The 13,279-nt window shown below is 40.0% G+C and overlaps 2 protein-coding genes across 2 annotated transcripts; one reads left to right on the top strand and one right to left on the bottom strand.

Annotated features, from left to right (window-relative positions):
* The first annotated feature begins 2,987 nt into the window (after positions 1-2,987).
* Positions 2,988-5,663, top strand: LOC110041400 (uncharacterized). The gene is made up of 3 exons (XM_020746675.2): positions 2,988-3,117; positions 3,901-4,333; positions 5,466-5,663. Exons 1-2 carry the CDS (start codon positions 3,063-3,065, stop codon positions 4,326-4,328), a joined length of 483 nt encoding a protein of 160 aa, XP_020602334.1. The 5' UTR covers positions 2,988-3,062; the 3' UTR covers positions 4,329-4,333; positions 5,466-5,663.
* Positions 5,664-7,537: 1,874 nt separating this feature from the next.
* Positions 7,538-12,206, bottom strand: LOC110041399 (uncharacterized). The gene is made up of 7 exons (XM_020746674.2): positions 11,679-12,206; positions 10,976-11,259; positions 9,867-10,134; positions 9,145-9,217; positions 8,891-9,055; positions 8,255-8,399; positions 7,538-8,015 (listed from the first exon to the last, which is right to left on the bottom strand). Exons 1-7 carry the CDS (start codon positions 12,024-12,026, stop codon positions 7,817-7,819), a joined length of 1,482 nt encoding a protein of 493 aa, XP_020602333.2. The 5' UTR covers positions 12,027-12,206; the 3' UTR covers positions 7,538-7,816.
* Between the last annotated feature and the right edge of the window lie 1,073 nt (positions 12,207-13,279).

Here is a 13,279-nt window from a genome sequence, read left to right as displayed (position 1 = left end):
GCTGTGGCTCTCTCCCGTTTCCCGGTGATGGCAGTGGCAGCGGTGGTGACGGCGGTGCTGGTGGCCCTGGTGGTGGTGGAGGCGGCGGAGGTGGTGGTGGTCCTCCTGGCTGTGGTGGCGGCGGTGGCGGTGCTGCCGGTGCCGGTGCCGGTGCCGGTGGCGTCGGCCGTACTGCGCCAGGTGGAAACTTTGGTAAGTAGTGTCCTTTTAGTTCCTCTGATTGAAAATTAGCACTTGACATAAACCCACACTACAGTAGCGCTCCCAAAGTTTTCCCTTTGTAAACAGATCGTTTGATAGATAACAAGCTGTATATAGCCATAACATGGGTTGATCTCTCTTCAAGTTTTACCCAATATAATATAAACAGGTTTTTTCGCAGAAATTTCAGGCACTCACGCTTTCTCAAAGAAAGTTGTCATCACAAAATTTTACAAGATTGGAAAGAAATTTGAAATTACATTGAAAATTCGGCCCTATGCCGTTCGCATTAGCCGCTTTCGTCACTGATTTGATGCGCACAAAAGAATATTTTCACCAGAGTCAATCGATTCTCGATGCTGAAAATAGCTACCATTATATTACGGAACATTACAAGACTGCCAGCATTTTATTAGATTTGTTTAAACCAATCGTAGCGTAGTTAAGCGTCTTTCAAGAGGAGGTAGCTTTAGTTTTTATTTTTTTCAGTCTCAGGGTTTGCAGGTGGTGATGCTCACAGTAACGATCGATGATGGTGGCAGTGATGGCGGCTGCAATCTTAAGCAACTAATTTGATCTTTTTTGCAGGATGAGTAGAATTGCTCACTGTAGAGAAACCCGTCCTTTTTCGAAAATGTAACAGTTTTCTTTGGTGACATGAAAATTACGTTGAGAGAACACCTAATCTAGTTTGACACTAGATCGAGCGAGTGAACGAACGAGCGAATGAACCAACGGGTTCACGTCTTCAGATTATAAATAAAAAAAATACCAACTTGCAGTGCAATCCTCTCTCAAACGAAGGAAGAAGCTTACCTCCTCGGATATTTGGGTGTGGGTGTCGTCTGATTCTCAAAGTTCTTCCGCTCTATTCCAGATTGAAGTGTATAACTTACCGTATTTACTTTCAAATTTCTACTTTACCCGTCAACTTCTGTCGGCAACTAGTTTACCTTCCTCTTACAATCGGCTTTTTATACCCCTATTTCCTAGCAATGAAGCAAAATCTATTAATCCGATTTGGCACTAAATAACCGTCGCCTATTTCCACAAAGCAGGGGAAAGGAAACAAAATATCAGATCAAACCAAGCATTAAGAGAGTATATAGACCTCAATTCTAACACCTGATCTTTCCCAGGCTTTACCGAGTATGCTCTGATGGAAATGATGACTGAACAAGAATGAAACACCCACTACCAAGACTAATTTCTTTCTTTTAACAAAAAAGCAATACGGCTAAACACATTACAGATCTATGGTTCAATTTATATAATATTTGTGGTGGAACGTGATCTAAAAAAGCAACACATTAAATGTTACACTAACATTACTGGCCTGCTTGTACTGACACATTTTCTTGTTATTAGCCTGACAGTAATAATGAGGCAAAATACTTGTAGACAGCCTTGTACTTTATCACATGTTAGCCTGTAGTAGTTTGAAACGGGGGGTGAACTTTGAAAAGAACCCCTAAGTGTGGTACTAAGATCCTGTTTTGTGGGTGTGGCTTGAACTTTTTTCACCCCTAAGAGGCACCAATTCTGAAACAACAAATTACCTGACACACTCATAATTTTTGATAGCGATAAAGACAATTGCATGGCGATTAATTTAAAAGCCTCGTTATCCAAACTGACTGTGCAGTCATTTATTGATGAGTTGTGAATTTCCGGTGTAACTGAGACAATATTAAAAATCAGTTCATTGTCAAATATCCCCTGTCATATTTTTTTTTCTGCTCAATATCCTAAAAGTTGCCGCCAAAGCTCCCGCTGTGAAACTTTTGAGGCTGAACACCCTGACAGGCACCAAAACTGCTTTTTCGTCCCCTAAAAGGTACGAGGAGCATCCCGTCCAGTTAAATTGGAGTCTCCCATGCATAAATGCCATGTGAGGCTAGTGATTGGAATGATTCCATTGATTCATGACGTGTATGGCAATGGATAAAGCAGAACAATTCCTGCAACGAAGCGACTAGAGGTCTCCTCGTCTTTCAAGTTTAGGTCGGTGTACTCAGCCATCGCCAGAACATCTACTCTGTGTTTTGCATCTGCGATCACCGGCTCTCGCTCAACCCGGTCCCGGGGCGCCATAACAATATCCGCACTTTGAGGTCAAATATGAATTACATTAAACTTAAATAATGTTCTAGTACGATCTCATCTCATCTTAACTGGATTTGTAAGACGACAACTTGGTTGTAATCTTGACGTATTTTCTGACAATTTGTCGTAAGGGGTTTCGAACATTAGGTGTGGCAGCCTGTAGGTTAGAACACTGTTAACAGAACAAGAGATATTGATCTGGCATAACTATCGGGTTTACTAAAATATGGCATGAAAATTCGCAAATTTAAACACACTTTAAGTTTATATTTTGCAGTTAAATTTAGCTAATTTATACGCGTCATTAACGCTGCCATAATTGTAATACAAATGTCTAAAAGGCTTTCTAAGAATACCTTGCTACTAAAAATTTACATAATAATTATTAATTTGATCATGTTCCAGTTCTTCAAATTCCACGTTGAGAGATTTCACTTGCCCTGATTTTTTGGTCTGGATTGTTCCAAAGACGACCACCACCAAAGCTAAGGCTGGTTATTAGTTAGCCTGTGATTGCTTGCAATTGATGAGTTTATTTGCGGAATCACGGAGTAAAGTTCTCGTTGTGCTAAAAAAAAAATGTCACCTTAGCAAAAAACAAGCTGATATTAAAGAAAAGGCTATGATTAATGAGCTCTTCTTCTCGCGAGCTAATATAACCGACAAACGATATATAGACACTGAATATCCAGCGTGCTGTCCCCACAAATTGCATCTTCAGTTGTTGGCAGGCTGGGAACTCAACAGCGTCCACCATGAAACTTTTGCTTGTCATAACCTTGGTACTGGGAATCATGAAGTGTCAGGAAGGTTAGTTCACGGTACTTAAAGGGTGATTTATTAGACGACCTAGCTAAAGAATTACATCAGCCTTCCGCAAATGTGGTTACCCAATTAATAATACATCTTTTCAAGCAGACAACGATTTGTAATTTGCAAGAGCAAAGTTGAAAACGTGACCCCTATTTTTCAGATTGGCCGCTAATGGTAATTGTTTTGATAACAATTAAAAAATCGGCAGGCGGCTGATCAAAACTGGTGTTGATTGTATAAAGACGAGTTCGTTCGTATCAAAATAATCTCCTTTGGAATGCGCCCTATATCTTAAAACTTATATCCTTAAAAGCGGGGGTTTCTGCGCCCAGCACTCGTCAATGTCGGAATGCAACTGACGCTTTCAAAAGAAGAACTTTACGAACCTTTTTGTGTACATGTGTTTATTTCGGATGATCATTTTCATGTTTTGCCGGTTTAGAATTAATTTATATCATAATGAATATTTCTTTGATATTGTCTCTTTTGAAACTACTTAAAAAGTGCTATTATTTTGGTGAAAATAGCGCTAATAAAAGTAGTTCTTAGTACTTTTGTAAATCACAAAATCTAGTGTGAAAACAGCAGTCGAAGGTCATTTATTGGTAATGCCCTCTTTCAGTCTCGTTAAATTAAAATAAAAAACAGAGCCGATTATTGCCGAGTGATAAACTCAAGTAATCTTAATTGAGTTATGTATACCTCCTGTGTCATACCAGAAGAGATGATATCAGCCCCTTACAAGGCCTTTTTTCATTCTATCGTTCTATTTTTTTATAGTGCTCTGCTGTGGCGGTGGTGGGGACTCTGGTCAGGGCGGTGGCGGTGGCCCTGGGGGAGGCGGAGGAGGTGGTGGCGGTGGCGATAGAGGAGATGCTGACGATGGTGGTGGAGGAGGCGGCGGCGGCGGTGGTGGTGACGGTGGAGATGGTGGCCCTGGTGGTGGTGGAGGCGGTGGAGGTGGAGGTGGCGATGGTGGTGATGCTGGTGATGCTGGTGATGGTGGTGGCGGAGGCGGAGGCGGTTGCGGTGCTGATGGTGCTGACGCTGGCGAACCTCCTGCTCCTAGCGGTGGCGGAGGCGGCGGAGGTGGTGGGGGTGGAAGTCCAGGTCGTCCTGGTGCTCCTGGACGTCCCGGTTGTGGCGGAGGCGGTGGTGGTGGCGGCGGTGGCGCTGGCGGTGGTGATGGTGGGGATGGAGGCCGTTAACCTCGGTAAGTTCGTTCCCTGTTTCTCAGTTTCTCAGTTTTTTCTTGGAAGACCCATTTTGAATACGTTGCTTTAAAAATAAGTAAAACTATACGTATTATTTAAAAAATACGACACTTTGTTCCCTTTCGCACTCTGCTAACCATTTACCAATCCATAATTTCTCCCTACATTACCTACGGATTATCTGTTTGTGGTCAGGCTTGTAAGTCTCGCCTAAATAAAATATTATTGTTACAGAAACGTGCTCTTCGTTTTATGTGTTTTCGAAAGAAAAGTGACCACTCTATTCCTTTATTTATCAAGACTAAACTTCTACCCATACACTCTTTATATTACGAAGGTTTGTCTGAATTAAGGCATGATGTCAATACTGCCTCAGCGCCGAATAAAATACATAGTTTATTTATGAAAAAATCTGACGTCCAATCTTACAATACCCGTTCCTCTACCTCTAGTAACTTTTACATAAAAGCCTTTTACAAAAAAATGCATTCTCAAGAGTCAGTGCCAGACTATAGAATGAGATACCACGTAATCTAAGAGAGCTTCCAAAAAAGTCTTTCAAAGCTAGAATTAAAAATGAATTACTAAGTATACTGGACAAAGAAAATGCTTTTCTTCAGATACACGAGATTGTTCATAAACTGAAATCTTTTAAGAAATTAGAGTCAATGTCTTCTCTCATTATTCTCCCCTGATTTTATTTTAGTAGTCTTAATATGTAGAAACGATAACAATATTAACTATACCATTGATGTCAAATTAATTATTATTGTTATTCAATTAGTCTACTCATATGCATAAGCGATAAATGGCCCGCCTAGATTAGCGCTTGCTATCCGCGGGTCAAATGACATGTAATTTTACAATGAAAGAAAATAAAGATAATTGTTGTTGTTGTTGTTGATCAGAACAGCTTTTGAGAAAATATAATTTTTATAGGAAAAAATACATTATTGTTGGCACATCAACCTAGCTCAGGCTAAAACGGTTCCAAACTCGTAATGTAACTTACGTTAGAGTACTGATAACAATATATTAAATCAAACATCTAAAAGAAAAATAGTTACGCTACATTTCGAAGTTAGTGTAACACAGGAATTTTTATCTTGGCCGTTTTCTTTTGTTTTTCAGTCTACCCACTGATGGAAAGTGCAAGAGTGCAAAACTCGAGACTTTACTTTTTTTCGTTAAACAGACAAGTAACGCTGTTAAAAGAATTGCCGCTATTTTTCAATGTGTTAATCGATTAGTGGTAGGCGTAAAAAAAGGATTTTAAAAAAGAAATGTAAAAGAAACAACGCAATAAATGTAACACGAACACGGCCACAATACGAACGTTTTTGTTGTAAACCCAACTCACGTCCCATTGACTCTCAAGAACTCCAAATGTACTTATTGATAGTCTGGGGCGCTTGTTTAGGAAAGGAGCCGACAATTCGTAGAAATTGAAAAGGAAGAAAAGAGTTTTATTCGCGCCCCGATTATAAACGTACTACCCCTGGGTTTTGTCCGAGGATGGCGCGAAAGTAAATCAGACAGTAGTTCTTGTTGCTGAACGAAATAAGTGAAATGTGTGGAAGTGAAGAAGAAATTTCGAGAAGCGTTACGGCGGATTGTTATTTCGTTGTTGATGATCTTTCCCCATATTGGCGCAGGCTAAGCGATATCTTTGATATTTCATGAATAAGTCTTAAAATAGCGAATAGCTTAATTCTCGCCATTCCGATTGCACGCGTCCCACATACTACTTGGTCCTTACGACAAAGTTGGCCACAGCTTAGCGATGTCAAAAGATCGTTAATTTATGTTTCCTCTAGAGGTTCAAATTCACTTGAGATTTCGCACGACCAAAATCAGTCTTATACTAACAGCTAAATAGGCTTTATACAATGTGATTATAGCCTAGCATAATTAAGACGTTACATGTTCATGACGTCACTCGTAATCTGCGATCGTCACTCTTTTGGGTAGTTCTCATGCATGTCCACGCGGTGACTTCAGGTTCATCTTGAATTTCCATTCTCATAACAATCTCCCGTGGAGACAGCAATGATTCGTTGACTCTCAGTTTAGAATAGGATAGACAGGGTGCTGTCTGGCTCTTGTTTACTTACATGTAACACTTGTTTGGTTGCCTACCTGTTTGCAAAATACATGCTTGATAGATAAAAAAAAAATTGAAATCTGTCAATCATCTTGCCTCGGATAAACGTGAAATTTGCACTCATAGTAATTGTCATTACTATGTCAAGTCCCATTTGTTCCCAATGACCGAGTTTGTTGACATTTGTTGCAGTCCTGGATTACGCCTAATTATCGCCCCCACGCTTCTAAAGTCAGTAACGCGCTTATTTACTGTTTCTCTCTCTTTTATCAGGAACTTCAGTTTAGACAAGTGTTCTGCATCAACTGGGCTAATAGACCTCTACCGCATTCCATTTCAGTGCGTAGGAACAATAGCACAAGAGCGAGGTTGGGGTGGACATTTTCCTACATTTCCTGTAATTTTGTCAACCTTGACCTCGACTAGGTGCCATTGTTTGTTGAAATGCGGGAAAGTTCTATTAAACAAATGTGGTTTCTGTTTCCTCTGTTCCTCTCGCTGTAACCGAATTGAGTAAGTCAATACAACAATTAATCTTGGCAAACACGGGATGCTTGTTTAAAGGTAGTTTACACGCAAAAATACATAGGAAACTTTTAGTGCGAATGAATAGAAAACCTCTGTTTCATTTCAAGATTAACACAAAATATAACAGATGAGACAACAGATCTTCCTACATCTACCGTACATCTAGTAAGGTAAAATTGATGATTTCCTTGGGTTGTAAAACGACAGATGATGTCTTTGTTTAACAAATAGATCATGTCTGTTACAATAGGCACTGGGGCGGGGGACGGTACGACACATATCGCAGGAGTTGAAATTGTAAGGCATGGCAGATCGCAAGGTTGGGGGCACGGTACTTTAGCATCAGGCGAACAGCCCTGATTTTACAGAAGTAGCGGTAGAGGATTTGGCGAGAGTGAAAGCTGCAAGGACACCAGAATAGGGTTCTGGAATGCACATACCGTGTATGAATGGGTAAGCTGGTACAAGCACAGCAGAAAGGTGAAATTACACGATTTAAACAATGCCGAAAAAATTTTGAAATAGAAGCTACACTTACTTGAATTAACATTGATAAGCTATAGACGTACAATAACAAACGAAAGCATATTTTATTGTGGATATGTACAAAGTTAACTTAAATAATTGTTGTTACTAGCTTTGAGTATCTCTGAAAGTGGCTGGTGAATTTGTGTTTGGTGTGGAGGGTGACGCTATCTTCATACCACCAATCTGTAACAGTTTAAAATCCCGCAAAGTACAAGATTGTCTAAAATACAAAATATACAAACTATGTCTAGTTTCGAGAGGGATTGTCATTTCCAGATACTTGATACAGGAAACAACCTTCGACATTCTTTGTTATTAAGAATTATCTCTTTCGACGAGTCTTGTTGGTACTCAACCCTGACTCTGACACCGTGACACTCACTGGAAGCGAGAAGAGATGCTCTCCAAAGTATTTGGTTGCCAGGTCTCGTTTTGGGGGAATTTGCTGAGGGCTACCGCTTGATTTGAACCCAAGTCGCTTTGAAGAATGGGATGAACGAACATGTAGGTCTCTGGGATCGCTGAAAAGAGAACGTAATCGATCTCAGATAGGGTAAATATGGAAGACACAATCTGGACCTAACACAAGAATGTAATCACACCTTAGTGTGTTTAAATGGCAAAATATCAAATGAGAAAGACAGAAAAATGCTGGCAAAGAAAAGAGCAAGGTTCTGGAATCGGAGACACATAATACTTTAGGGACGCAGTTATGACACAGTGGTGAGCATGCCCAGAGTAACTGGTATGTATAGTTTACCTTTCTTTAGAGCTTTCAGGTGTTAGAAATATCTCTGATTCCTGTTGAATGATATTTCTCTCCACAGGTGTTGGTTGGTGGGCCAGGTCATATTCAATTTTCCGTTGCTTGGAAACACAAAATTTACAAGGAACTTCACTGTTCACTGGAATTAAAACAATATGAAAATGCTTGCTTGAAAAAAGTACTCATTTCATTACTGAAGTTTCAATGCTTTTAGAGTGCATGCCAAAAATCAACCGTAAAATTATCCTCACTGCAAAGTTACAAAATAATATTTTGCATTAACCCTTATGAGAGTTTGGCATAATGACAACACTATCATAACACTGTCCCTGAGGTTATCAGTGTGCCACTTTGAAAAAAAAAAAAAACAGGGAAAATTTGAATATTTTTTGACCACATGCAAAGAAACTTTTGCCCCAGCTAGGCTGAATGCATAAATCTGTCAAGTAAACCAATGGTAAAGAGACATTATTTTTTACTGTTCACTAGGCACACAAAGTAAGGTCTTTCACTTTCAGTTTGAAAAAGCCTTTAAGCACCACACAATAGCTCCATTTTGCTGTCCTTGACTGGAAGGTTCCTTTTCATGGAACCAATATTTTTAGTGACATTTAAGAACAGGAGAAGTACCTGCTTTAAGAAATGAGTTAGGATTCCCTGTGTGCTTGGCAAAATCTAGAGGCGCGTCACCCCTGGCATCTTGTGCATCAATGTCAGCGCCATGTTTAATGAGGCAACTCAGACATTGTAAATGAGCTCCTGATGCAGCCAAGTGGGCTGGAGTTGCACCACAACCTAAAACAACAATTCAACTAAACTTAATTCAAAAGGCTAGTTACATGTGTAACAGAAAAGGAATTAAAAGGGCTTTAATTATTATTTACCATCTCTGATGTTTGGACCAGCTCGATGCTCAAGCAGCCAGTGAACACATTCTGTAGCACCATGTTGTGCGGCCTGGAAATCAAAATCAAACAAGTATTATCATAGGCTAGAAAGTGTCAAAGGAGAAAACCAAAGTGGCAAACAAGTTGTTGCCTATTGTACATTACTTGATGTAGAGCCAGCAGGCATGAAATAACCTTGAAAAGTGATTATATCAAACATGAGAGACCATATTTCACTCTCTAAACATCCACAAGAGAGCTGACAACAGGATGTGCAGCAGAGCACCTTCAACATTTACTTCATAAATTTGCACCAACTATTTGATAGTTTTTGCTAAAATATACAGTTAAGAGTGATTACAACACTTGGGATGTTGCACCACCATTCAACAGCATTTCCAATTTTTTTGACACTTAATTTGTTATATATCAATTCCACCCAACACATTTTTAATTAGTACCTCTTTTTTTGTATTTTCTGATTATTTTCTGCTAACTGTTATTTTGCACAGACTGCAATATGTGACAATCACCCAGGAAAAATGAAATAATAATAATATCAACAACAACAATAAATTAAATCAAACCAATCTGAACAATTTTAAACCAAATACAAAATAAAACAACAAGATGTACCATAAGCTATTTCATTTTCTGTGCTACATGCATGTAGTAGTCACCCCTGGTAGCTACCATCCTTCAGTTACACAGTCCCTTACCACGTGTAGTAATGATTTCCCAGATCTGTCCCTTACTTCCATTTTAGCAAGTCCCGAACCCAACAGGAACACCAAACAAGAACAGTTATTATTTGCTGCTGCAAGATGTGCTGGAACAAAGCCCACAGTGTCTCTAGAGTTAACGTCGACATCATTGTGAGCAAGCACTTTCAAGGCATCCAAACCACCTGCACTTGCGGCATAGTGGGCAGGTGTACGTCCTTGATCATCAACACAATTTACCTCCACATCATTCTCAATTAGGCACCTGAAGTACAGTGTAAATATCAAAAATATATGTTTTTTTTTTTGACAGGCCAAGTACCTTTTTATCACTGATATCCAATAACTACTTTTGTGAATAAAACTAACGAGGTACAGAACTACCATGCTTTTGGGGGAAAAACATATGTTTTACAGGGAAATCTGCATTTGAGACAAGTGGCCCATCAACCTGGTTCTTATCTAAAGTTTCCACAGCATGAGGCATCTACAGTGTAGGAGTATTCTACTCTCCCCTTGGATGGAGTGCAGGATTAAATTTGCCAGTACCATACAGGTATATCTGGGTGAAGAAAGGCTTTCCCATAGATCCCAACAGAATGCAAAGTGTAGTGCATAAACTGTTGGGCTACTGAAAAAAACAGTCAGTGTAACCGCATACCGCTGACTGCAGACCAGGGATAGAATTCAGACTGAGGATAAAATGCAGAGTGCAGACCAGGGGTAAAATGCAGACTGTAGACTACAGACTTTTGAAGTATATATTGTGTTACTTCCATTCTGGAGTGCTAACTAATAAACAGGGTTATTCAAGCTAATCATCTATCAGAAAAAGTCTGCAGTCAAGTTAGCCTGAATATCACTCAGATTAGCCTGGATAATGCTCCGGTTCACCTGTTTACAGTTAGCTCTCAATGATGAAATGTTTCAGTTAAAAATTCTACAGTCTGCAGTCTGCATTTTACCCTCAGTCAGTATTGTACCCCCAGTCCGCAGCCTGGATTTTATACTGACTGCTGAAAAACCTGTCAAAGCTGGGTTTAAAGTATTGAGAAATCAAACTTACTGAAAAAATACCCATTGGTACTATTACATTATATTCATACCTCAGTGCCATTGGATGATTTTTCATAGCTGCCAGGTGAGCTGGAGACCGTCCTTGTTTGTCCTCAAGAGCCATACTGCTCCCATTCGCAATCAGGACCTTCAAACATTCAGCTTCACCATGATATGCAGCTAGATGAGCACTAACTTGTCCATTTGAATCTACAACATTGATATCTGCGACATACTTGAGCAGTTCCTTCACCACATGTTTGTGTCCACCTATGCATGCTTCATGGAGTGGTGTCCTCTGCACACTACTACGTTTCATAGGATCTGCTCCTGCCTAGAGAGATTTATGATTCTCATTGCTCTGAATGAACTGTAGTTAGTACCCCCAACCCCCCTCCCCCCGTTAAGTTTTGATATCAAGCCCTCCCCAATTCCCAATCACGAATCCTCAAGTATCGTTAAATATTGTCATAAACTTTGGGAATTGATAATCGATTGATATCTTTGAAAAGGAATTATTGCAATAGCCGACCTACACTTATCACAAGTTAAGCGTTTGTAAGCTCATGAATTAAGGCTTTCATGTACCTCACTGACTTTCTGATCAAAACAAGGTCTTCCCGACCACATATCCCCTGGATATTTTATACAGACACCATTGGCAGGTTTGTTTTTTGCTACATTTACAAATCCGGATGACAGTGATTTTGAATCGATAGAAATGCAATGAACCCTTATTCCAGTTAAGCTCACCTTAAGGAGCTGCCTGACAACTGCAAGGTGCCCATATCCAGCAGCTCGGTGCAAAGCTGTCCTGTATGCGCGATGCCCTCCAGCTTTTTCATTCACATCCACATTTTTATCCAAAAGCAGCCTCGACACAGTAGTAGAATCACCTTGCTCAGCTGCTTCGTGCAACGGAGGCAGGGACAAAGTTACAAAGCCTGACGACAATGGCGGATTTAAATCTTCGCTCTTTATGCTGCAAGTTTCCGGTAAATCTTCTTCGCCAAGTTCGAAGTCTTTTCCCCGGCTTGCCGTTAACGATGTATATAAACTGAAATTACCTGTCCGTGCACTGTTTGCTTCTCTGACTGACATTGTTTCCCGGAGGAAAGATACAGTCTCAGACTGAACTTCTGGTAGTTATTTGGTATCTGGAAATCGACGCCATTTTGTTTAATTTGGTTGGTTTCCTAGGACCCAGTCTTTCATCGACAGGCAAACATGTTTGACTGGAGGAACACCGCGGCAAACTCGATAGAAACACAGAACTATTCTAACATGAGCTGTTGATGCAATGATGGCACGAGTAAAGAGCATTTACATTTTGATGATCAAGTAAACAAGCTGTTTTCTTTATTTTCGTCGCGGTGTTTTCTAAAAGAAATAGAAAACATGTTTTGTCGAGTTTTGGTATAAATCTACTGGCGTTCCATCACGAAAGCCGTTCTCTAATTGGCTACGCTACTCACTATCTATTAAACAATTAGATTATTCGCTCTCGATTTCTATCGGGCGATAGTTGACTCGGGCGCAAATCTGTGATAGATAGTGAGTAGCGTAGCAATGTTTAGTCTCCTCCGCAGCCGTTTTTTGGGATGTCACGCAACGCTCCCCCTCGTTGCGTGACATCCCAAAAAACGGCTGCGGAGGAGACTAAGCAGTGTGCCCCTGTTAACGAAATGACAGCCGCTTCTTGGCGTTTTGGAAGTGTCTGTGAAGAGGATTTAGCAGTAAAGTTTTAAACGACTAGTAGATTTATACTAAAACAATTAGATTATTCGCTCTCGATTTCTATGCGTGATAGTTGACTATGGCTGCTGGAGGATTTATTTTGCTACCGGTCAAGCATCCTATTACAATCCAAGAACCTGGTTAGTCTAGCGTTCCGCTCCAAAATAACGCCTGCACAGCAGGCTATTTGTAGAATTGTAAACATTTCGGCTATCGGCCGAGTGATTCTGTTTAACTGCGATGAACCAACGACCTAATAAACTTACGATTCTGCTAGTTTGAGGGTAATACTAGAACACCAGAAGTTGAAAAATGCTTTCTTAGTTGGATGGTGTGATTTGTCTGCGTAATAAATGCGTCATTGCTTTTGCAGTCGTTTATGCACTGATTCAGATAATTTCGTTTCAAAATATTCAAAAAAGTTATAACTCTTGGAAGGTTGCGTCGGCCATATTTTGTATAGCTGCGTACTTATGATTATTTGTTGCGATGGGAGGGAGACATATTGCGATGTTAAAGCACAAGTGAAACAACAACAACACTGAACAACAACTTTATTTGTACTCACTCAGCTAAAAATTAAATGAACAAAAATGAGTTTGAAATAAAAAAGAGTA

This window comes from Orbicella faveolata, unplaced genomic scaffold, assembly GCF_042242905.1.
Source record: "Orbicella faveolata isolate gen_17 unplaced genomic scaffold, um_ofav_v1 contig_36, whole genome shotgun sequence".
Lineage (NCBI taxonomy): Eukaryota > Metazoa > Cnidaria > Anthozoa > Scleractinia > Merulinidae > Orbicella > Orbicella faveolata.
This window is presented reverse-complemented; position numbering and strand designations above follow the sequence as displayed.